Consider the following 25,798-nt stretch of genomic DNA (forward strand, 5'->3'; position numbering starts at 1 on the left):
TCAATTCTATTAACCTCTCTGTGGATTCTGCCTTTGCTTGAAATTAACCCACTGACTTGGAATGTTCCTAAATCTGATACATATTTATTTATTTATACATATTTATTATTTTCAGTTGTGTTTAAGCCGTGACTTCTACAGACACACTGGTAGGCAGGGCTGATCCCCAGCCCAGTTTGTCTGTGAGGCCTGGTTGCCACTTTTGTGGGCTCACTAGTGGGAAGGGCTAGGTCCCCATAATGCAAAGTTATTACAATATTACTGCCTATATTCTCTATGCTGTACATTACATCCTGTGATTTATTTATTTTATAACTGGAAGTTTATACCTCTTGATCTCCTTCACCTGTTTCACCCAACCCCCATCCCCCTTCCCTTTGATGACCACCAGTTGTTCTCTGTATCTGTGAGTCCATTTCTGCTTTGCTTTGTTTTGTTTGTTCACTTGTTTTGTTTTTTGGATTCCACATATAAGTGAAATCATATTTGTCTTTCTTTGTCTAACTTATTTCACTTAACATTATGCCCTCTAGGTCCATTCATGTTGTCACAAATGACAAGATTTCATTCTTTTTTATGGCTGAGTGATATTGGTTTGTATATATACTCCATCTTCTTTATCCATTTACTTATCAATGACACTTAGGTTGTTTCCATATCTTGATTATTGTACATAGATATATTTATGTTATGTCCTCTTCTTGGATTTATCCCTTTATCATTATGTAATGTCCTTCTGTGTCTTCTGTTACAGTCTTTGTTTTAATATTGTCTAATATTATTATTTTGTTTAATATAAGTCTTGCTGTTCCAGCTTTCTTTTTGTTTACATTTGTGTGGAATATCTTTTTCTATCCTTTCACTTCCAGTCTGTGTGTGTCTTTAGATTTGAAGTGAGTCTCTTGTAGACAGCATATATATGGGTCTTGTTTTCTTAATCCATTCAGCCACCCTGTATCTTTTTTTTGGGGGGTATAGTTGCTTTACAATGTTGCATTGGTTTCTGCTGTACAACAAAGTGAATCAGCTATATGTATATACATATCCCCTCCCTCTCGGACCTCCCTCCCACCCCACTCCATCCCACCCATCTAGGTCACCACAGAGCACTGAGCTGAGCTCCCTGTGATATACTGCAGTTTCCCCCTAGCTAGCTATTTTACACATGGTAGTGTATATATGTCAGTCCCAATCTCCCAATTCATCCCAACTCCCCTTCCCCCCACATGTCAACACGTCCGTTCTCTATGTCTACGTCTCTATTCCTGCTCTGCAAATATGTACCTGTACCATTTTTCTAGATTCCACATATATGCCTTAATATACAATATTTGTTTTTCTCTTTCTGACTTACTTCACTCTGTACGAGAGACTCTAGGTCTATGCACATCTCTACAAATGACCCAATTTCATTCCTTTTTATGGCTGGGTAATATTCCATTGTATATATGTGCCACATCTTCTTTATCCATTCATCTGTCGATGGACATTCATATTGCTTCCATGCCCTGGTATTGTAGATAGAGTTGCAATGAATATTGGGGTGCTTGTGTCTTTTTGAATTATGCTTTTCTCAGGGTATATGCCCCTTAGTGGGATTGCTGGATCATATGGTAGTTCTATTTTTAGTTTTTTTAAGTAACCTCCATACTGTTCTCCATAGTGGCTGTATCAATTTACATTCCACCAACAGTGCAAGAGGGTTCCCTTTTCTCCACACCCTCTCCAGCATTTATTGTTTGTAGATTTTTTGATGGTGGCTATTCTGACTGGTGTGAAGTGATACCTCATTGTAGTTTTGATTTGCATTTCTCTAATAATTAGTGATGTTGAGCAGCTTTTCATGTGCCTTGTGGCCACTTGTGTGTCTTCTTTGGAGAAATGTCCATTTAGGTCTTCTGCCTATTTTTGGATTGGGTTATTTTTTTGATATTGAGCTGCATGAGCTGCTTGTATATTTTGGAGATTAATCCTTTGTCAGTTGCTTCGTTTGCAAATATTTTCTCCCATTCTGAGGGTTGTCTTTTCATCTTGTTTATGGTTTCCTTTGCTGTGCAAAAGCTTTTAAGTTTCATTAGGTCCCATTTGTTTATTTTTGTTTTTATTTTCATTTCTCTAGGAGGTGGGTCAAAAAAGATCCTGCTGTGATTTATGTCAAAGAGTGTTCTGCCTGTTTTCCGCTAAGAGTTTTATAGTTTCTGGCCTTACATTTGGTCTTTAATCCATTTTGAGTTTATTTTTGCATATGGTGTTAGGGAGTTCTCTAACTTCATTCTTTTCCCAGCACCACTTATTGAAGAGACTGTCTTTTTTCCATTGTATATTCTTGCCTCCTTTGTCATAGATTAGGTGAACATAGCTGTGTGGGTTTATCTCTGGGCTTTCTATCCTGTACCATTGATCTATATTTCTGTTTTTGTGCCAGTACCATACTGCCTTGATTACTATAGCTTTGTAGTATAGTCTGAAATCAGGAAGCCTGATTCCTCTGGCTCTGTTTTTCTTTCTCAAGATTGCTTTGGCTATTTGGGGTCTTTTGTGTTTGTTTCCATACAAATTGTTAAATTTTTGTTCTATTTCTGTGAAAAATGCCAGTGGTAATTTGATAGGGATTGCATTGAATCTGTAGATTGCTTTGGGTAGTAGAGTCATTTTCACAATATTGATTCTTCCAATCCAAGAACATTGTATCCTTTGATTAGAGTATTTCATTCATTTACATTTAAAGTAATTACTGATAGATAAGTACTTTTTGCCATATTATTAATTGTTTTATGGTTGTTTTTGTAGTTCTTCTCTGTTCCTTTCTTCTTCTCTTGTTCTCTTCCCGTGTGATTGGATGACTCTCTCTAGCTTTATGTCTGTATTCTTTTCACTTTATATTTTGTGTTATAGGTTTTTGGTTTGTAGTTACCATGAGATTTACATATAGCAACCTATGTATACAGCAGCCTATCTTAATTTGATGGTTGCTTAAGTTGGAGCACATTCTAAAAGCACTGCATTTTTACTCCTTCCCCCATTTTATGTTTTTGACATAATATTTTACATCCTTTCATTCTGTGTATTGTTTAACTAATTATTTTAGATTTAGATGGATTTTACTACCTTTGTCTTTTAAACTTCATACTAGCTTTATAAGTGGTAGATCCACTACCTTAACTCTGTGTTTGCCTTTACTAGTGAGATATTTTTCCTTTCATAATTTTTTCTTGTTTCTAGTTATGGCCTTTTCTTTTCCATTCATAGAAGTTCCTTTAATATTTCTTGTAAAGCTGGCTTAGTGGTGATGAACTTTTAGCTTTTGCTTGTCTGGGAGGCTCCATCTTTTCTTCAATTCTGAATGATAACTTTGTTGGGTAGAGTGTTCTTATAAGTTTTTTCCTTTCAGCACTTTGAAAATATTGTTCTAGTCCCTTCTGGCCTGTAAAGTTTTTGCCTAAAAATCAGTTGATAGTCTTATGGGGGTTTCCTTGTACATAACTTGTTTACTTCTTGTTCCTTTTAAGATTCTCTCTTTAACTTTTGACGTTTTAATTGCAGTGTGTCTTCGTGTGGGTCTCTTTGGCTTCATCTTGTTTGGGACTCTCTGCGCTTCCTGGATTTTAATGTTTGTTTCCTTTGCCAGGTTAGGGAAGTTTCCAGCCATTATCTTTTCAAATAGGCTTTCTGTCCCTTTCTTTCTCTTTTCTCCTTCTGGGTCCCCTCTAATGAAAATGTTAGTATGCTTGATGTAGTCTCAGAGGTTCCTATCTTCATTTTTTAATTCCTTTTTTTCTTTTTGCTGTTCCAATTGGGTGATTTCCACTACTCTGTCTTCCAGATCACTGACCTGTTCTTCTGCATCCTCTATTCTGTAATTGATTCCCTCGAATGTATTTTTCATTTCAGTTATTGTATTCTTCAGTTCTGATTGGCTCTTGTTTGTATTTTCTATCTCTTTGTTCAAGTTCTCACTTTGTTCATCCATTCTTCTCCTGAGTTTGATGAGCATCTTTATGACTATTACTTTGAACTCTTTATCTTGTAATTTGCTTATCTCCATCTTGTATATTTCTTTTTCTGGGGTTTTATCTTGTTCTTTCACTTGGAAGGTATTCCTTTGTCTCTTATTTTGCCTAACTCTCGGTGTTTGTTTTTAAACATTAGGTACATCAGCTACATCTCCCAACCTTAAAAGAGTGGCCTTATGTAGACAGTGTTATGTAGAGTCCAGTGGCATAATCCCCCCTGGTCACCCGAGCCAGGTGCTCAAGGTTAACCCCTGCATGGGCTGCCTGCATCCTCCTGTTGTGTTTAGGCCATGACTTCTACAGACACACTGGTAGGCAGGGTTGATCCCCAGCCCAGCTGTCTGTGAGGCCTGGTTGCAACTTCTGTGGGCTCGCTAGTGGGAAGGGCTAGGTCCCCAGAATGTGAGCCACTTTGGAGGAGCACTGGTCCTGGGCAGAACCATGTACCAGGTAGGATGGGGTGGGAGCTTCTTTAGAGGGACTGGTTGAGGCAGGTGGGTTGGGTTGGGCAGGTACTTAGGGGAACGTTGGGGTGGGGCACACAGTGTTACCTGTGTTGATGGAGAGTGACAGAAAGGCACCTATCAGCACTGGGCCAGCTAGGTGTAAGGAGAAAAAAAAAATGGCACCTACCAGCACTTCTATCCCCTGGTACCTGCCCCAGAATTAATCAATATATCTCCTCCTCATAAAGCCAAGGCATTTTTTAAGTTGCTGCTCTGTCTGTGCTGGGACCCAGAGCAAGTGAGCCCTTCAAGAGCAGTCTCCCGCTGCCCTCTGGCTCCCCTGAAACATAAGCCTGCTGGTTTACAAAGCCAGACACTATGGTGGTTTGTCTTCCCGGTGCAGGTGCCACAGGCTGGGGAGCCCAGTGTAGGTCTTGGGCCCCTCACTCCTCAGGGGGGATCGCCATGGTTGTGATTTTCTTCTGGCTTGTGGGTCACTGCATTGGGGGGGGGTGTTCTGACTAGACCACATCTCTTCCCCTCCTCTTCATCTCAATGTGGCCTTTTCTTTATATCCTTAGTTGTAGAAAATCTGTTCTGCTAGTCTTCAGGTCACTTTCAGAGATAGTTATTCTATATGTAGTTGTAGTTTTCGTATGTCTGTGGGAGAAGGTGAGGATTTTTCTACTCCACTGTCTTGATCTGGCCTCCAAATAGAGACTGTTTTAATTCCAAACAGAGATTGTTTTAATTCTCTTTTCCAATCTGGATGCTTTTTATTTCTTTTTCTTGACTAATTTCCTGGCTAGAACTTCCAGTATAATGTTAAATATTTGTGTGACAATTTTAATTTATATAAATGTGTATGTGATGTGGTATACATGTGTATCTGTTTATGTGTGTGTGTACGTGCTGTAGAAATATATTTCTTAGTTGTTGATCATGGTAAAATAAGTTTGAAAACCACTGTCCTAGAGAAACTTTTGCCCATGTGTACTAGGAGACATGTATGAGTATCTTTATATCAGGGATGCTTATAATAGCCAAAACAAAACAAAGCAAAACAAACTAGAAATAATCGAAATATCTAACAACAACAACAAAAGAAATAAATTTTTCTGTATCCAGACAAGAGAACACTATCCTAAATGAAAATGAATTAACCACAACAAGATGAATGAATGTCAGAAACAAACTATTAAATCAAAACCAATTTGCAAAGATGTTCATATAAAATCATGTCATTTATATAAAGTTAAAATATGTATAACTAAAAATATAATGATTAGGACTATGTACGGGAGAAAATGGAAAAGAAATGCAAGGGATAAACAAAATTCAGGATGGTGGTTACTTCTGGAGAAGTTTTGGAGGTGAAGGAATGGAAATTGGGAAAAGCACATAGTCAGCGTCAAAGGTACTAGTGATGGTTTTTAAGGTGGGTGGCATATGCATTGAAATTCATTTTATTGTTATTACTATTTTTATGTTTCACTTATGTTATTTTGCATGTATTGTAAGTAATAATAAGTAATAAAAACAGAACAAAAGTTAAGATATAAGGTGTCCCTATTTCTTTCCTAAATTGGTTGTCTCCCCTACAGATAAGCCAAGAGTATGTCCACAGCAAGATTCCTGTATTGTGTACACTTCTGGAGAGGTGCTATAACAATTAAGATTTGCCCATCCACCACATCTACTCCATCATCCCAAATAAACAACTCTTTCCTACTTTTTCCTGAGTCCAACATTTCTATCTCTTATTGCTTTGAGTTAAGAATATATGTGTGTTTGTTCCACTTACTTCTTTAGAAGGCTGGTCCTTCTCATCTAGCAAATGCTTCACTTGGCTTTAGGTGCATTAATTTGGTGTGCAAACAGTACCCTCACCCCTCCAATTTCTAGCATGGTTACAGGTTTTTTCCTATTTTTTCAAATATTTGTTTAGTCATTGCAAGGGTAGTTAAATGCCTGGATTCAAGGCACAACTTCTACTTAGAAATCTTACTGCTATGTTTTAAATGGACAGGTAGTTTGACTTTCCTTTCTGAGACTACTGTTTAGAGACTAGTGTTACAATTCTAGAACTGTCATTCCAAACAAAGCTACTGCCAACTCACCCTTCATTACAAGAATAAGTAACAGTTGATCCAAACTGGGTGTCTTTGTTGATGTCCATTTTGCCATTTATGAGCTCTGGAAGAGATCCACATGATTTACCTATGGGAAAGAAGCAGAATGTGGGGACTGGGTGTAGAATACTCTGAACGTCTGTTAATACATAAGGTCCCAAACTGGCCATAGCTCTTGTAGTTCTATAGATTTGCCACCTTGAGGAAACTCACAAGACTGCCTCAGGATCAGCCACCTACTAAGCACCACTTTCAAAAAGACCTCCCTTCCAGATCTCATCCCCATATTTTTTTGCCTCTTAGAAAGATGTAAACTTTGCTTGTTACTAAAATGCTTACTCTGTAATTCAACCAGTGTACATCAAAAGTCTTGAAGTTTGGGATTCTCTCCCCACCTACACATTTCTTTCCTTTCCTGAGTCATTCATTACTTAGTTTCAGGTGTAAAAATGGGACACCCCTACTGAATTGAGATTTTCCCTCAGTCATGCCTTGTGATGGTCATTTCTCATGAAATGAACTTGTAATGAAGGTGCTAGGAACTCAAAGCAGTAGGAAGATATGACCTACAAGAATAACCCTCACATCTTTTTATACCTTAGGCAAAGTTACCAAGACACGTGTCTTTGTTTCAAAATTTGAACGACTGATCAGATCTTAAGGATTATTGACACAGACAGAGGAGTCCTCAGTCCAGAGTTACTTACGCCTACAGTTGTTTTCAGGGCTTGACCAGACAGAGTTTTGCAGGCAGGTGATAGAGAATTCTCTTCTGTAGTAACCAAGGCGGCATTTATACTTCAAAGATGTCCCAACAGGAAACTCATCTTTGTCAATCAGTTCGGTAGGCATGGCAAATGTAAGGTGCACCGGGGATTGGCATTGACCTGGAGAGCAAGACCACAGGGACATCAAAGTTAGTGGAGAGGCCCTCCACTCCCACAGCTACGGGAGTGCCGCCCCCGGCAGGCTCCGCCAGAGCCTTCAGGGCCCACGGGCAAGCGGCGTGCTGCCGAGCCCCTGACGTTCCACGTGCCCTGGAATTGGCTCCTGCTCCGCGACTTTCCTGAGGAGCCGGCATGGCCACGGCTTTGGATCCCGCCGCCGGGGGTCTCGCATCCCGGGCAGGCGCTCGGCGTCCCGGAGCTGCCCCGAAAGCGTAAAATCGACGCGGGGGCTATGACTGAGCCTTCGGTTTCGCCCAGCAAGCGCCGCGACGGCGGGGACACTGGCGACCCGGACGGCGCGGAGCGTCAGGGCCGCGGCCTGGAGACCGGCGAACCGCCGCTGCTGCAGCCGCCCGTGCGGCCCCGCGGGCCGGGGGAGGGGCGGTGGCGACGAAGGGGCGGGGCGCGCAGACTCCCTGCGGGGAGACTGGGGGGCCGCGTCGCGCCAGCTCAATGAAGAATTTTGGCAGTATAACAGCTTCCAGTGCTGGAGGAATCCTTTACCACCTATTGATCTGGCAGACATTGAAGGTGTAAGTGAAGACAACCCGACAAAAACACTTCCAGGCAAGAATGAAGTGGTTGAGATTAATATGGAGTCCTGCCAGAGGGAGCTGAAGAAATGGGTTTTTCTGAATTTGAGGAGACATCTCTAAGTGAATTTATGTCTTCTTAAGGAAAAAAGTTATTTTCCATACTTGATGTGATATCATTCCCAAACCTGAAAAATGAGGAAACGTTGTTTTAAAGATAAATGCCTGCAGTCACTACTGTACCTCCCAATAGGGATTTGTCAAGGGTATAGCGCAGTTACAGGAGAAGTATTTTATGTATGCATTCTTAAGAAAAATTTATGTTTAGGTTCTAAATTTGAAGATATCAATCTTATACAAAGGAATTCTGACAGTTTTAGAAATAGATGGGAAACATTCAGATATTCCTCTTCTTGCACCAAAAAGTTAATTTGTGCTACATGAAATGAATATTGTTTGATAATAGTTTATTAATAAAATGCTTTCTAATACATTTCATCGACTCTTCTTCGTTGAACAAATAGCTGACTTAAACATCTATGCAAACTTAAAATGTGGGAGATTCTTTCTGAAATCTGGTATTGTTTTTGTTTTGTTTTGTTTTGTTTATTTATTTTGGCTGCACGCAGGTTTTCTCTAGTTGCGGTGAGTGGGGACTACTCTTCTTTGCAGTGCACAGGCTTCTCACTGTGGTGGCTTCTCTTGTTGTGGAGCACAGGCTCTAGGCTCAAGGGCTTCAGTAGTTGTGACACGCGGGCTCAGTAGTTGTGGCTCACAGGCTCTAAAGCGCAGGCTCAGTAATTGTGGCTCACGGGCTCAGTTGCTCTGCGGCATGTGGGATCTTCCCAGACCAGGGGTCGAACCCGTGTCCCCTGCATTGGCAGGCGGATTCTTAACCACTTAACCACTGGCACCAGGGAACTCCCCCTGGTATTGTTCCCCCCCTTAGTTTATTTATTTACTTATTTTTAAATTGTTATTGGTATAGTTGATTTACAATGTTGTGTTAGTTTCTGCTGTACAGCAAAGTGAATCAGTTATACGTATACATATATCCACTCTTTTCTAGATTATTTGCCCATATAGGTCATTACAGAGTATTAAGTAGAGTTCCCTGTGCTATACAGTAGGTCCTTATCCATGATCCATTTTATTTTATTTTTTAAAATTAAATTAAATTAATTAATTAATTTATTTATTTATTTTTACAACTTTATTGGAGTATAATTGCTTCACAATGGTGTGTTAGTTTCTGCTTTATAACAAAGTGAATCGGTTATACATATACATCTGCTCCCATATCCCTTCCCTCTTGCGTCTCCCTCCTTCCCACCCTCCCTATCCCACCCCTCCAGGTGGTCACAAAGCACCGATCTGATCTCCCTGTGCTATGTGGCTGCTTTCCACTAGCTATCTACCTTACGTTTGGTAGTGTATATATGTCCATGCCTCTCTCTCGCTTTGTCACAGCTTATCCTTCCCCCTCCATCATCGGATGAATGGATAAAGAAGATGTGGCACATATATACAATGGAATATTACTCAGCCATAAAAAGAAACGAAATTGAGCTAGTTGTAATGAGGTGGATGGACCTAGAGTCTGTCATACAGAGTGAAGTAAGTCAGAAAGAGAAAGACAAATACCGTATGCTAACATATATATATATATATATATATATATATATATATATATATATGGTATTTAAGAAAAAAAATGTCATGAAGAACCTAGGGGTAAAACAGGAATATTTTTTAATTTTTTAATTTTTAATTTTTTTTAATTTTTTAACATCTTTATTGGAGTATAATTGCTTTATGATGATGTGTGCTTTTTATATTTATGTGCTTTTAAAAATATCTATTTATCTCAATAAGTATTAGACATGCATATTAGACATGCATAATGTGAAGGCAAGAAACCCCATGATTTTTGCTCCTCTAAACTAATACCTAGTCTAGGTGGCTAGCACTCAATTATAAGCAGTCTGTGCATATTTGTTGCAATGAATAGATGAATGATGAATTACCTACAAAACTTAAAAAAATCAAGGGTGCAGGCTATATCCCTAAAAGCTCTAATTCAGTGGTTGTGGGTTACAGCCCATGAAACTATCTTTTTAAAAAGCTTCACAGGTGATTTTGATAGATAACAGCACTTTGAGAACCACTGTGACAAACAGGAAAAAGCTACCAAGTAAAAAACAACTCCTGTGATTTCAAATGTTATGCCTGCACCTTTTCTTTAGTTGATATGTGGGATGAGTGTAATTTTGATATTCGTCTCATCCGTTGATGCTGGACAAGGGAAGAGATGCCAAATGGACCAAAAGGTGCCATTTGGACCAAATGGTGCCAAAAGTTTTACTAGGAGAGGCTGAATGTCACAGCAAAGCTCACAAGGAGAAGACAGAGATGTAAACCAAAAAACAAATGGAATGGATAGTTCTTGGAATGACATTACTTTCCTTTAATTACCTAAAATTCTTACCTGAGTTCTGGGTATAGTATATGGAATAATTAAAAATTCAAATTTGGATAATACCCCAAATAAAAAAGAATATGTGAAACTTCACCTGAGAAAGCTTGATCTAGTTTCTTTTTCCTCCTTCATTGCCAATCCCTCAAATTGTGGCTGGTTCCTACGATAACTATATTAATATGAACTCTGTAAACTCAAGATCTACAAGAGTTTACAAAAAAACTTTTTGTATAGCTTTATTAAGATATATTAAATACAGTAAGTGTACAATGTGATGACTCTTGACATATGTATGCACCATGAAATGATCACCATAATCAAGACAACAAACATTTCCATCACACTCCCTACAGTTTCCTAATGTTTCTTTGTGATCCATCCATCTCTCTATCTCCTTCTCCAGGCAACCTCCAACCTGCTTCCTCTTACACAGATTGATCTGACTTCTAGAATTTCATATAAACTGAATCACTCAGTTTGTACTTTTTATTTTTGTCTAGCTTTCACATAGCATAATTATTTTGAGAATAATCCAGGTGTTGCGTATAAAAATTTGCGTGGTTTTGTTTTGTTTGCTGAATAACATTCAGTTGCAAAAATACACCTTAACTTAGTTTACCCTTTCAGCTGTTGAAGGACTTTTGAATTGTTTCCAGTTGTTGGCTGTTACAAATAAAACCCTTATAAAAATTCATGAGCAAGTCTTTAGGAGGACATATGCTTTCATTTCTCTTGACTAGATACCTAGGAGTGAAATGCTTAGATACATGTGTGTTTAACTTTTTAAGAAACTGCCAAAACTCTGTTTCCAAAGTGGTTGTATCATTTTACCAATGAGCTATATGATAATTCTAGTTACTTCACCTTATAGCCAATACTTGGCATGGTCAGTTTTTAAAATTTTAGCCATTCTGGTGGGTGTATAGTGTCATCTCATTGTGATTTTTGTCTTGGATGACACAGTCCACTTTGAAATACACACCTGACTCAAAACTTCTACTCAAGGCAAGTTGATTTATTCTATACTATAAGTACAAACTACCCTTTGTTTCTTTCATGTCTGTTCAAACATGAGCTGACAACCTGGGTATGCTCTGCTCCCCATACTGCATATCCTCTTCTTTATTGAAGGGACCTGAAAATGTTTGCTTAAGTAACTCTTTAAGTTAAAGAAAAAAGGAGCATGCACTTTAACATTTTTATGTATTTTATATTTAAATATTTAAATATATTTATATATCTTATGATCTTTATTAAATGTTATATATTTGGTGTATTATATAATATACAATATGTACTACATACTTTGTTATAATGTATAATATACATTAGATTTTCTATATGGCATAATATAATATAAACTTTGGTAGTAAATAATATATGATATTTAATATGCACATTATGTATTATATAGATTAATATTATATATAATCTATACAAACTATAAGAAGGTAATATTAGATATTACATTATCATATATATTATATAACGTAATAAAGTTATTACTCTAATTATATGTTTGCAATATACAATGTAATCATACATACTACATTATATAACAGCATAAATATAGCATAATATGTTTTATAATATAAATATAACATTTAGGTATATAAAACAGTACGTTATATTACAGAATATAACATAATTATATTGTTAATTTATATGTAACATGTTATATTATGTATATTTAAATGTTAAATATATTTAAACATGTATATTTACCAAGTAAGGGCGCCAGAGTCTGCTGTATGTTCAAAGTGGTCCTAGTAATGCTTAACTAGTGTGCTAATTTTTATGTACAATAAATATCCCTGTGAAACATGCTTTACAATCTCTTTTTTTTGGATTCACTCCTCTAGTGCCCTTAAAGCCATGCTCCTTCCACTCAGGTGAATATCACTGGATCTCCCTTTTCAATCATCCCATCGGGCTCTTCTGTGACTTCCTAGTCATGGTTTTGTAGATCCCCATGGGAATTTTCAGGTTATAAAACCCTGTCACACACACTACCTCATCTAATTTTCACAATAACCCTCTCAGATAGCAGAATGTCAATTATGTTTATTTTATATGTGTGGACTCTCAAGATCAGGAATGTTAATTGACTTGCTGGGTTCAATGTTCCCAGCTAGTAAGTAGCAGAGGCTGGACAAACCAGAACGCTGGCATCCTAATTAAGGAGATTTCATAAAACCCCACCACCCTACCACCCTGTATGCATACACCTTGGAGGCATAGCTCTCTCTTACATTTCTTTCAAACCCCAAAGTGCTGTGCACACTGTCAGCATTCCACCAGCATTTTCTTTAGCTAAATTATTTTGGCAAGTAAATTACTAGATAGTTTAGTTTAGGCTGTTTCACATTTTGAAGTTATTTTGATGACCTTAGGAAATTTTTTTTTTGTAATTAATAGTGTCTGGCGGGGAGGGGGAAGGGTAAGCTGGGACGAAGTGAGAGAGTAGCACTGACACATATACACTACGAAATGTAAAATAGACAGCTAGTGGGAAGAAGCTGCCTTGCACAGGGAGATCAGCTAGGTGCTTTGTGACCACCTAGAGGGATGAGATAGGGAGGGTGGGAGGGAGACAAAAGAGGAAGGGGATATGAGGTTATATGTATACATATAGCTGATTCACTTTGTTATACAGCAGAAACTAACACAACGTTGTAAAGCAATTATACTCCAATAAAGATGTTAAAAATAATTAGTTCCATAAATTGAACAAATATTACATTAAAAATAAAGAGATAAATTGACATTGAAAAAAATAGTGTCTGGGATTGTACTATAATAGTAATTTAATAAACACAGACAGGCTACAACAACATTCCAGTAAGAAGGGAGCCAGATAGCCACAAAGTCCACAAAAATTATAAGCACAGATTGCTTAACTTACTTGGCATGCTTCTCTTCTGAAAATAAAGCTTTAGGTTTTATCCCATTTCTTCAGTGAACAGGTTCTTTTATGACGTCTAAGGAGATAAGATATTAATAGCAATTTCTTTGGAAACTTGGTTTCCCTTTTCCTCTTAGAAGAGAAGTCACAATCAAATAATGAATGGGGCTTCCCTGGTGGCGCAGTGATTGACAGTCCGCCTGCCGATGCAGGGGACACGGGTTCGTGCCCCGGTCCGGGAAGATCCCACATGCCGCGGAGCAGCTGGGCCCGTGAGCCATGGCCGCTGAGCCTGTGCGTCCAGAGCCTGTGCTCCGCAGCGGGAGAGGCCGCAGCGGTGAGAGGCCCGCGTACCGCAAAAAATAAATAAATAAATAAATAAATAAATAATGAATGCAAAACGTCTAGTGACAGCGAAGAGCAAACTGAGTTGTCAAGAAGAGGCTGGACAAAAAAAGACTGTCACTTCAACCAAGATGTTGACACGAGTCTAAGCAACTAAGAAGACTTCTAGGAAAGCCAAAAATAAGAAGAGAAGGGTTCTAATCTCTGTTTACCTGTTTGAAGCTAACGGAAGGAAGGGAGGATGCCACATCAAAATTTTCATGATAGTTTTGTTCTAAACAATTGACTAAAATGGGACAATATGTAAACATCTCTACACTCTCCTTCTACTGGTAACCGTTACACTGAGGGTTCTGCAGCTTAGCTAGCTCTTCTAACCCCAAACACCTGGGGTCTGTAATGATGGCAGTGGTTGTTTGGGGTGTGGGTGGGGTGAATATAGCCGGATGCAAGGCACTTTTCACGTGATAATTGCAACCCCTGGACTGCTTGTCCAAACACCCTCGTGAACAAAGAGCTGAAGTAATGACGATAGAAATCAAGTGGCAGGCCCTGTGTTAGACCTTTGACACACTTTATGCCATTTAGGTACCAACCCCATGAGGTATAGAGATCAGTATTCGCATTGACAGATGAAGAAACACATGTAGTAACTTTCCTCACAATTAATATGTTTCTAGGATTAGAACCCAAGTTTGTCGAATTTCCAACCCCTCTTTCTTTCCCTGTGATCAGCGCCACACCGCTATAAGCCAGTCTCCGTATTAACACAAAGGCAAGCAATTCCGTGCAGCACCTGTTCATCGTCTGCGCTGAGCACAACATAAGCCCCCCGAAGAGAGGAATTCGACCAGTGCCAGCAGGGTCCCGGGACACAGAGGGGAATCCCGGAGCCGACTTGCCTTCTCGCGCGCTTAGCGCGTGGAAGGAGACACTTCGGACGCGAGGACCAGCGAGGCAGTGCCCGCCGCGCCCGCTCCCACGCCCTCCCGCATCTCACCCCAGGCCGCCGGCAGCGCGAGCAGCACCAGAACGGCCAGGAGGGCTCCTCCGGGACAGAAGGTAGGGAACGCTGGCGGCAGGAAAGGCTCCTGGCTCCTCGGAGAAGTGGCTCCCATCCTCCCCAAGGGCCTCGAGTAACCAGATGCGATCTCGGAGAAAATGGAAGTCAGGGGAAAGTGCAGCCGAGAGAAGTACCACACACCCGGTTCCGCTCCCAGGGTCTGAGAAGCGTGGCGGAGGTTCCGGGACAAAAAGCTTTTGACCACAACTTCCCCTTGGTGAGCAAGATCTTGTTTACTCCCAGTTTGCATTGTTTCTAACAAGTATCACTCCCAAAGACCACCTTAGAGATCCAGGTACAGGAGGAAAATCTGGCAGCGCTTTCAGCTCCTTGATGTGTTCCGCGTGTGAGGATGGGCAGTTCCAGACAAAGGCGGTGGATTCTCACAACTTCGCTTTTATACACCCCTGAACGACTTTTCCCCTTCTCAAGAATCCACGTGGGTAGGTCACCTAAAGAAATGCCTGCTCTCTCTGTTGAAGCAACAGTTGCAGGCAGCATGCACAGTGTACACGGAATATGAAGAACCAACTGCTTTATGTTGAATTGAGATACACCAAGCCACTGAAAGATTTTTTAAACGAGAGTGACTTAATCAAATTTGCATTTTTAAAAGTATGATTCTGTCTATAGTATAGAGACTGGATAGGAATAAGGCAATAGCGGAGACCAGCAAGGAGGCTTTTGCCATCATCTGGGTGGGGTTTGGTGGTGACTGTGACTGGGCATAAAGTAGACAATTAAGAAAGATATTGCAGATGAACAAAATTTGCTCAGGCATTGGATTTTGGTTAATTTCTTTCTTAAAGTTAGTGGTGAGAAAAAGAAGGAAATCAATAGTTAGCCCGAGGATTCAAAATGAATGGTAGTGCTATTTATTGAAATAAGAAGTATGGGGGAGGGAAAGGTAAGAATTCAAAGATGAGAGAAATGGGAGTGTGTGGTAGGCAGAATAATGGCCCCCAAGATGTCCCCGTCCTATTCCCCACAACGTGTGATATGTCACCTTATGTGGCAAGAGGGATTTTGCAGGTGTGATTAAATTAAGGAGTTTGAGATGAGGAGATAATCCTGTATTATCTGGGTGGGCAACATAATCAAAGGGGTTCTTATAAGAGGAAGGCAGCAGAACAAAGTGGGAAAAGGTAATGTCTGAAGTAGAGATTGGAGTTATGCTGCCATAAGCCAAGGAATGCCAGCTACCTCTAGAAGCTGAAAGAGGCAAGGTACAGATTCTTTTCTGGAGCTTTCAGAAAGAGTCAGTCCCACCAACACCTTGGTCCAGCCCTGTAGTACTCATTTTAGACTTCTGACCCCCAGAATTTTTAAAACAAAAATCTGTGTTGTTTTAAGATTCAAGGTGGGCCTCCCTGGTGGCGCAGTGGTTGAGAGTCCGCCTGCCGATGCAGGGGATACGGGTTCGTGCCCCAGTCTGGGAGGATCCCATATGCCGCGGAGCGGCTGGGCCCGTGAGCCATGGCCGCTGGGCCTGCGCATCCGGAGCCTGTGCTCCGCAACGGGAGAGGCCACAACAGTGAGAGGCCCGCATACCGCAAAAAAAGAAAAAAAAAAAAAAAAAAAAAAAAAAAGATTCAAGGTAATTTGTTATAGCAGTAACAGGAAATTAATATGGAGGAGGGAGGGTAGTCTGATCGAGGGAGAATGTCAAAAGCTTTTTGGATTTTTAACTGAGAAAGTTATGGTCATTGGACAAATGGAGTTTCGTGACAGTCAAGAGGTGTGGGAATGTTCTAGGAAAAGTTAGGGAATATAGGTAGTTTGTTGATTATGAAGCTGGACTTCTAGTAAGGCCCATAAAGAGGACTTCTGAAAAGGAAATGGATGGAAGAGGGTTAAAAATCTCAGGAATTGTTGGGTCTGTTAAGGGAGGACATGTACAATAAACAATAGAAAGATCAGGATTCATCTAGAGGTTTTAAAAATTTTTTGTTGAAGTATAGTTGATGTACAATATTAGTTTCAGGTGTACAACATAGTGATTCAAAATTTTTATTGATTTTATTCCATTTAAAGTTATTATACAATATTGGCTATATTTCCTGTGCTGTATGATATACCCTTGTACCTTATTTATTAATACATAGTAGTTTGTACCTCTTAGTCCCCTACCCCTATCTTGTCCCTCTCCCCCTCCCTCTCCCTACTGGTAACCACTAGTTTGTTCCTTATATCTGTGAGTCTGTTTCTGTTCTGTTATATTCATTCATTTTTTAAAAATTAATTAATTAATCTGTTTTTATTTTTGGCTGTGTTGGGTCTTCATTGATGCATGTGGGCTTTCTCTAGTTGAAGCAAGTGGGGGCTACTCTCCGTTGCGGTATGTGGGCTTCTCATTGCGGTGGCTTCTCTTGTTGCAGAGCATGGGCTCTAGGCATGCAGGCTTCAGTAGTTGTGGCATGTGGGTTCAGTAGTTGTGGTTTGAGGGCTCTAGAGAGCAGGCTCAGTAATTGTGGCGCATGGGCTTAGTTGCTCTGAGGCATGTGGGATCTTCTGGGACCAGGGCTCAAACGCATGTCCCCTGCATTGGCAGGTGGGTTCTTAACCATTGCACCACCAGGGAAGCCCTATATTTATTCTTTTGTTTCATTTTTTACATTCCACATACAAATGATAACATACAGCATTTGTCTTTTCCTGTCTGACTTATCAACCAGAGGTTTTTAATATTTTTGTGTATCATGGACCACTTTGCCTGTTTGATCAAGCAGAACCCCTTCTCAGAATTATTTTTTAAATGCAAAAAATAAAGTACATAGGATTACAAAGAAAACTGGTTATACTGAAATACAGTTCTAGCCACGAATTGTTGGAGGTCTGTGGTTCCTAAGACAAGAACTCCAGATTTAAAAATTAGTAGAAATAAGAGCCACTCATTTCAGAAGCAAGAGTCGGAACAAGTCGTATGGAGAGTGGAGTAATTCCAAATATCAAATGCTGTAGAGAGGAGAGGGGGGGTGAGGGTTGAAAAGATATTGTAGCAGATATTTCAGTAAATATGCTAGCTCTTTTCTCCTCCATGCATAGATATGATTCATGGTGGAGTAAAGACACTCAAGGTTGAAAATTATTCTCTACTCAGTGTACTTTCACTGCTGGAGACCCATGTACACACAGTCCAGCAAACCTATATCACTCAGCATGTACAGCCTTAGCTCACACAAACAATCCAGAATACTGTCTTACTTCATTTGTCCCTTTTATTCAAGTCTCACTTCCTAGTTGAGAAAGGGAAGTGTCCTAGTTGAGAAAGAGCAATGTCCCAAAGGCCAGATATGTTCTTAATTTTCCATTCCTTTCCATTAGACTCTCTCCCAAGACTCTACTGCAAGAAACGTCTACTTTGATCACATCATTTACCACACCTCCTTTTTAATACTTTAATACCACTCTATCAAGGATTTGATATTATCCTTTCAAAATATTCTCAACAGAGCAACAGAAAAAGAAGCCAGATCATGGTAGGCCGTGGAAAAGGGAATAGAAGATTCAATTCCCCAGGCTTACCTCACATGCTATCAGAATATGCCACTCATTACCACTTCTTTTTACACTAATCTCCTAGCATCTGCTTTCTTCCCTCATATCTTAAAGCTTTTAGCTCCTAGCTCATGGCAAACTCCTCTACTGTTACTCCTGCCATAGTCCTCAGTGATTTGATATTCACAATGATGGTATTTTCCAAGTACCTGGCCTTTCGGCACCTTGACCTCTTCTCTGTCAATGATCTTGTTCTTCCTTCTACTCTGCCACTTATGCCCATGGCCATATCTTAGACCCTGTCATCATCAATTACTATAATCCCTTCATAATTTTGGCCATCCCACTGTCCAACCACCAGTCCTATCCTTCTATTTCACCTCTAGTACCCTGATCCCAACAATCTTTGTATCTCTCAGTACCTACAGTCCATTGATCTCGCCACCATCTTTCAATCTCAAACCCCCGTAGTGTCCTCACTTTCACCCTTACCAGGTTAAATTCCATGGTCGATCATTATAATCACTATCTTGCATACAACCTCGGCTTCCTTGCCTTTCTCTCACTTTATCATATTTATGAAACGAACAGTCTTGGTTAGATTCGTTTCTCCATAATTTTGCCCCTGTACCCATGAAACTGAACGTGGTTGGAGAAAAACACATATCCATGAGAACTAGTGTGTTTAATGACAACTCATTTCAAATGGACCTTTATAATGCTGCCTGGTGTTCTTACTATAGTTACCTAGTCCATTTACTCTCTCATTCTTCCAAGTGACTATTTCAAATTTTTTATTTTGACATTGAACTCTGACTCTCCTCCATCATTCTTAGTCTCTGTTTATAGCTTCGCTTCTTTTTTTTTTCCAGAAGAAAAATCAAAGTAAACTTCCACAGACTTCTCTCATTACTTAACCCTAATACCTCTATCTGGTTTATATAGTTTCCTTATCTCCTCTTAGTATGGTTATACTGTTCACACCCTTATCGAAGGCTAACTTCTCCACTAGTGCACTAGATTCAGTTTGTTCTTACTTGCTCAAAGACATCACTCCAGGAATTCCCCTCTTTCTCCAGAATCATTATTTTCCCCCTTTCTACTGGATTTTACCATAAGCATGCAAACAAATTTCTCCAAATGCAGCAGACATAGTCCCTCTTTGATTTTTGTTTGTTTGTTTGTTTTTGTTTGTTCTGTTGTGTTTTGTTTTTTTTCACCTAATGTTTCTTTTGCTTGGAACACTTTCTGACCAGATATCTATCTTCATGGCTACCTCCGTCATCTCCTTGAGTTTTTTTGCTCAAATGTGATCCTCTCAGTGAAGCCTTCTCTGGCCACTATTTACAACTGCACGTCCATTCAGAACTTCCTTTCCCCTTTCTCTGCTTCATATAATTTTTAAAATTTTACTTATTTTTTTACTTTATTTCCACCTGACAATCTGCTTGTTTTCTGCCTCTCTTCACTAGAATAAAAGCTACATGAGAGAACATGTCCATTTATCACTGCTATATCCCACAACCCAAAACACTGCTTAGCACACAGGAATGATTTCTACAATTGTTTGTTAACTGAATAAATGAAATGAGTAAATCAGCTAAGGTCAACCCCTTTTTCAGAAAATTTGGTGGTAAAGAGAAGGGAGATAGTTTAAGAGAGAAAGCATGGATGGTTTGGGGAGGATTTGTTTTCAGGTTTGGGGTGGATATTTGTTGCTTTAACTGGGCCCCTTCTTCTGGAATTGGGCCCCTGATTTTTCCTCTTTTCCACAGTTACATGTGGTTCAGGTGGACCATGGTTTCTCAAATACAACACTATTGACACGTTGAACAGACAGTTCTTTGTTTTGGGGGCTGTCCTGTGCACTGTAAGATGTTTAGCAGCATCTCTGACTTCTACCCACTAGATGCCAGTAGCACTCCCCTCCTCCAGCTGTAACAATCACAAATGTCTATAGACATTGCCAAATGTCCTCTGAGGGGAAGAGGTGTGAGTGCCCCACTTGAGAACAACTGAGGTAGATCAATCCTATCCCTAGCTCTAAGCCTGGACAAGCAGCCTAGGCCTTGTCATCTGCTTAGTTCACTGCTCTCATCCTAGTAAGTGGTTGAAATGGGGACATGTGACCCTAGTTGGGCAAATCAGAGGTAATGAAGGCACTTTTGCAGGAGTTATTGGACAAGAGAAGTTCGTTGTGCTGGAATGCTAAGCTGACGAGATGTGCGCTTGGCATCGTCAACAAACATTTTGTCAGTTTTTAGGGAGTGTCTATCAGAGAATGAGTCCAGCAAGAAAAAACAGAACCAGGGAATGGAACAGAGTCCTGAGGATATGATTTGAATAGTTAATTCCCATTTTGACTGAAGCCAGCTGCACACTTGACCTTTTCTGCCATGTGGCATAATAAAATTCCTTTTTGGTTTAAGCCAGTGTGAGATGGATTTCTGTCACTTGCAGCTGAATGGGTACTGGCTAGAACATATTTGTAGGTGGAAAGAAGAACCCAGTGATGAGAGATGGTATTACTGAGGGAGCAATATCCTGGAAGAAACAGAAAGAGATGAAAAGAGAACTGTATAGTCTGTAAAAAGTGGTAGGTGGAAATGAGAATAAGGATGAGTGGTTATAGATAAGCTTGGAGGTGAAGGGAGAGGAAATAGAGTTATCCTGTGATGTTTTCATCCTCTGCTATGATAAAGAAGGAGAATAGAGTAGAGATGAAGATATAACAGAGCAGATGGCTTGAGGTGCAAGAACAGATGAGTTGTAGAAAGGAAAGTGGTACTGACTGTGAATGAATAAGATACCAAACAGCATACTACTTCTGGGTATATATCCAAAAGAACTGAAAGCAATGTCTTGAAGAGATATCTACACACCCATGTTCACAGCAGCATTACAACCTAAATGTCCACTGATGGATGAATGGAAAAAAAATTGTATATACATACAGTGAAATATTGTTCAGTCTGAAAAAAAATTCTGACACATGCTACAACATAGATGGACCTTGAGGACACTATACTAAGTGAAATAAACCTGTCACAAAAAGACAAATACTGTATGGTTCCACTTATATGAAGTATCTAAAGTAGTCAAATTCATAGAAATGGAAAGTAGAATGGTTGTTGGCAGGGGCTGAAGGGAATGTGGAGTTACTATTTAATGGATATAGAGCTTCAGTTTTGTAAGATGAAAACGTTCTGGAGATCTGTTGCATAGCAATGTGAATATACTTAACACTTCTATACTTCTGAACTGTACACTAAAAATGGTTAAGATCATAAATTTTATGTTACATGATTTTTTTAAACCACAGTTTTAAAAAAAAGATGTCAAACAGCATACACAGTCTAAGAGAAAATGGGGAGAGTAAATCTGTGGTAGCCAATGAACAAGATCTTATTTTCTCAGTAACCGAAATGCTGGAACAGAGAAAACTGACAACTGAATTTAGAGTGTGGAAGGAGAGAATGAGTGCCCTGGGGGAAAGTATTGGCTGGATAAGTCTTGAGGATGAGGGAACTCAGTTTGGGGGTTGAGAATTTGGCTAACATGATGAAGTGGTGGGATCCAGAATGCATAAACATTAAATCAGGAACTCTAAAAACCCTAAGACTATGTCTGTTATTCAAGAGTTCATTGACTCCAGAAAAAAAAAAAAATTCACATAAGGCAAGTGTTTTTCTTTAAAGACAACATTTATTTGAATGATGAATGTACACATTATCAAATGACATTTTACAGGCAACTACAGTTACTTCAGGATTAAACTTCAGAATTAAAACTTGACTCCCATAATTTAAAAAAAATTGTGCAAATTGGAATTACTGAGTGATTATGCAAAGGTAAAGTATATACGATGAGAAAAACTCAAACCAAGCAGAAATAAAAGTGAAACGTTTAACCATATCAGAGAAAGATACTCCTATTAATATAAAATCAGACTTCCCCCCAAATATATGCCCATCATAACCACAGGATATGCTTCCTAGTTTGCTTAAATAATTTAAACCACACTACAACCAAAAGTATATGGTAACAGTAAGTACGCTGATTATAAAAAGAAGAGTCTAGACACAAGGACAGCTCTTTTTAGTGCCTTCCTAAAAAAGGTGACAATTTTCAGAGCTATTTAACTGTTTATATCCATAGTCTGGCTCCAAGTATGTCACAGGTGAGGCTTCAAAAAGTCCTTGAAGAGCACGTAGCAGTAAAACTGGGCCTCCATCTTTATCATCAAGCAAATTTTCTTTGTTCTGCTTGAGGCTAAGTGCATACAGGAGCTAAAACTTATGAAATAATCTCACTGATGTTGAGACCATACCAATAGACTTGCTGATATTAGGTTTCTCTCCAACCGATGTTCAGTTGGGTTCCAAGCAACAAGGCATACTGAAATAGATGAATTTCTATTTAGGAGACAGCATGAAAGGCAGTGGTATAACTCAAAGTTTAAATATGAGCATTAACATTCTCTCTATATATACCAATTACAAGTGCTATAAATAATGGAGCATCAAGCCTATGAGAAGGTATCATTCAATTAAGTGGTCCTTCATATAACATGAAGTAAAGCAAATAATTAATTTTTATACTGATAAATATGAATAAAAATAAATGAGGGAGAAATTGAAGCAATGGTTTCATTCTCACTCATTCAAATATTCATTCAACAAACATTTAGGTAATAACTTTACTTTGGGCCCCACGGCTTTGGATTTAGAGATCACTCTGGTAGTCTCTCCTGCTCCTTTCTTCTCTTTGGCTATGACCCACTAACAACAAGTAAGCTTTTCTTCCTCAACTGCCACAGCAGTTTTTCTGTATCTTGTTTCTAGCACTTAATCTTACACTATGATATGTATAAGTCTTATTTTTGTTACTAAAATAAGTTCCAAGAGGGCAGAGGTGGTATCTTTATTTTATATCTTATAGATCATGTAGGAGAAAGCAGCTTGAAGTCAGATTGGAGCTTGAATTCTACCTTTGCTAATTACTGACCCCCCAAGTCTTTGGCCAAGAGAGACTTTTCACCTTGGTTTTCTCAGCTGGGATATTATACGCTCACCTAGGTATAATCTTGGAATAATACACAACTTTTAAAGTTATAGCGAGGGCTAAATGAGATAATGTATGAAAGAGCCTCAGCATACGGCCTGGGCTTAGCAAACTGTCAAAGGTTCACACCCTTTTTCTCCTGGGAACCTCAGGGGGACTCTTCATGTTGCCTGTCAACCTTTCTATACTCCCTCTCATTCAGGCTTCAACTCTCATGGTGACTATTTAATACCTTCTCGTTTCTCCTTAAATCTCTAACATCTCCTTTCCTAATCTCCCTCTCAGCTGATCATTTTTCTTTTTATTCACCAAGAAAACAGAAGCAACAGAAGAGAACTTCCACATGTGCTTTCACCATCACATCTCCCCACCTACCTTCATCTGCACCCATATATTCTACCTTCCCTCCTGTTACTAAGGCCATGCTCCTATCTAAGGTCTACTCCTCTGCTTAAGTCCCAGATCCCACTCCTTCTAGCTTACCCAGATGTTGCTCCAGCAATTCTTCCTTTTCTTTCCTGCCATCATTTTCCCCCTTCTTACTAAATATTCTCTTCAGCTTACAGGAATAGCAGCTATTCCTCCACTCTTAAAAATACTTCCCTTTACTTCTTATTCTTGCCATTACTCTACTTATCTGCTCCTCTTTATAGAAAAACTCCTTGAAAGAGTTAATATCTCCGATTTCTCTCCTTCATTCTCTCTTAAGGTCACTTCAATCAGCTCTAATTTGCCTCTTTCCTCTACACCAAAACTGCACTTGTCAAGTTCACCAGCAAATCTTGTGCTGCTAAACACAATGGTCAGTTTTCATGACTAATCTTTCGCAATCTCTCAAAAGCATTTGCCAGGGTCTATCACTCCCTCCTCATTAAAGTTCTCTCTTTGCATGAAGCTAGAACACCACACTCTGGGGTTCTGTCCTGTATCAGAGCTGCTTCTTCACTCCTGTGTTGGGTCCTCCCCACTCCATGACTCCTAATGTTGGAGGATCCAGGGCTCAGCACTTGGACCTTTCCTCTTCGCTAGCCTCTTTCACACCCTTGCTGATCTTACTCAGTTTCATTATTCTGTACATCCATATACTGACAAGGCCCAAATTTGTTTGCCAAGCCTGGTCCTATTCCCAAAGTGCTGACCTGTACATCCAGCTACCTTTTCGGCACTTGTACATGGATGTCTATTAGATATCTCACACTTAACATCTCCAAAGTGGAACTCATTTTTCTCCCCAGTCTTGCTTTTCATTCTCAGTTGTCTTAATTAATGGCAATTCTGTCCTTCCAGTTTCTCAGGCCAAAAAACCCAGGCATCATCAGAGACTCCTCCCTTTCTCTCATATCCTGATACAAACTGTCAGCAAACTCTACTGTCACCATCTCAAAATTGCATGCAGAGGGCTTCCCTGGTGGCGCAGTGGTTGAGAGTCTGCCTGCTGAGGCGGGGGACGCGGGTTCGTGCCCCGGACCGGGAGGATCCCATATGCCACAGAGCGGCTGGGCTCGTGAGCCATGGCCGCTGAGCCTGCGCGTCCGGAGCCTGTGCCCTGCGGCAGGAGGGGCCACAGCAGTGAGAGGCCCGCGTACCACAAAAAAAAAAAAAAAAAAAAGCATGCAGAATCTGAACTCTTCTCACCAGCTTGTTGGTAGCCACTCACAATTTATTGGAGTTCTGGGATAGGGTCCACGGGGATTCCCCATCTTCCACCCGTGGCTACCTACACTCTCTTCTTAACACAGCAGTTAAAGTGATCATTTGCTTCTCTGCTTAAAACCCTCCAGTGTTTCCCATCTAAGAATAAACACTAAGCTCATTACAATGACCTAGCATACTCTGTAGGGTCGACCATCCTCACCCTCCTCCTGTACCTCTCTGGTTTCATCTCTGCCACTCTCTCCCTTGGTCAGTCCATGCAAGGCCACACTGCAGCAGGAACACACCACCTTATTATGATCTTTGCACTTACTGTTCTTTCTTCCTGGAATGCTCTTTCCTTTATAAGGCTAGCTCCTTACTTCACATTAGTCTTTGCTCAAATGTCATTTTCTTAGTGAGGACTTCTCTTCCAACTACCCTGCCCTATCTATCCCCTTTCCTGCTTTCTTTTTCTCCACAATACTTATCATGTTCTTATTTATCTTATTCTTTTTTTTTTTTTTTTTTTCTGTACGCGGGCCTCTCACTGTTGTGGCCTCTCCCATTGCAGAGCACAGGCTCCGGACATGCAGGCTCAGTGGCCATGGCTCACGGGTCCAGCTGCTCCGCAGCATGTGGGATCTTCCCAGACTGGGGCACGAACCCATGTCCCCTGCATCGGCAGGCAGACTCTCAACCACTGTGCCACCAGGGAAGCCCTATTTATCTTATTCTTAA

At 40.0% G+C, this 25,798-nt stretch overlaps 2 protein-coding genes and 1 pseudogene across 3 annotated transcripts in view; 1 reads left to right on the plus strand and 2 right to left on the minus strand.

Moving 5' to 3' along the window:
- CR1 (complement C3b/C4b receptor 1 (Knops blood group)) overlaps nt 1–15,113 on the minus strand; it is a gene marked incomplete at its 5' end in the record, with an annotated part of 113,235 nt that extends 98,122 nt beyond the window's left edge. Inside the window, 3 exons of the mRNA XM_082612243.1 lie at nt 6,580–6,679; nt 7,299–7,478; nt 14,801–15,113. Of these exons, the coding sequence (XP_082468369.1) occupies nt 6,580–6,679; nt 7,299–7,478; nt 14,801–15,113 (593 nt within the window). The remainder of the gene's footprint in view (nt 1–6,579; nt 6,680–7,298; nt 7,479–14,800) is intronic.
- On the plus strand, nt 7,567–8,314 carry LOC309801055 (uncharacterized protein C9orf40-like; annotated as a pseudogene). Its single transcript has one exon. The product of its transcript is annotated as an uncharacterized protein C9orf40-like (transcript).
- A 6,970-nt stretch (nt 15,114–22,083) lies between the features above and the next one.
- Nucleotides 22,084–25,798, minus strand: part of CR2 (complement C3d receptor 2) — a 35,162-nt gene continuing 31,447 nt past the window's right edge. Inside the window, exon 20 of the mRNA XM_082616010.1 lies at nt 22,084–22,759. The gene's annotated coding sequence lies outside the window, so the exon portion shown is untranslated. The remainder of the gene's footprint in view (nt 22,760–25,798) is intronic.

This window comes from Mesoplodon mirus, assembly GCF_964341445.2.
Source record: "Mesoplodon mirus genome assembly, chromosome: 3".
In the NCBI taxonomy this organism is placed as follows: domain Eukaryota; kingdom Metazoa; phylum Chordata; class Mammalia; order Artiodactyla; family Ziphiidae; genus Mesoplodon; species Mesoplodon mirus.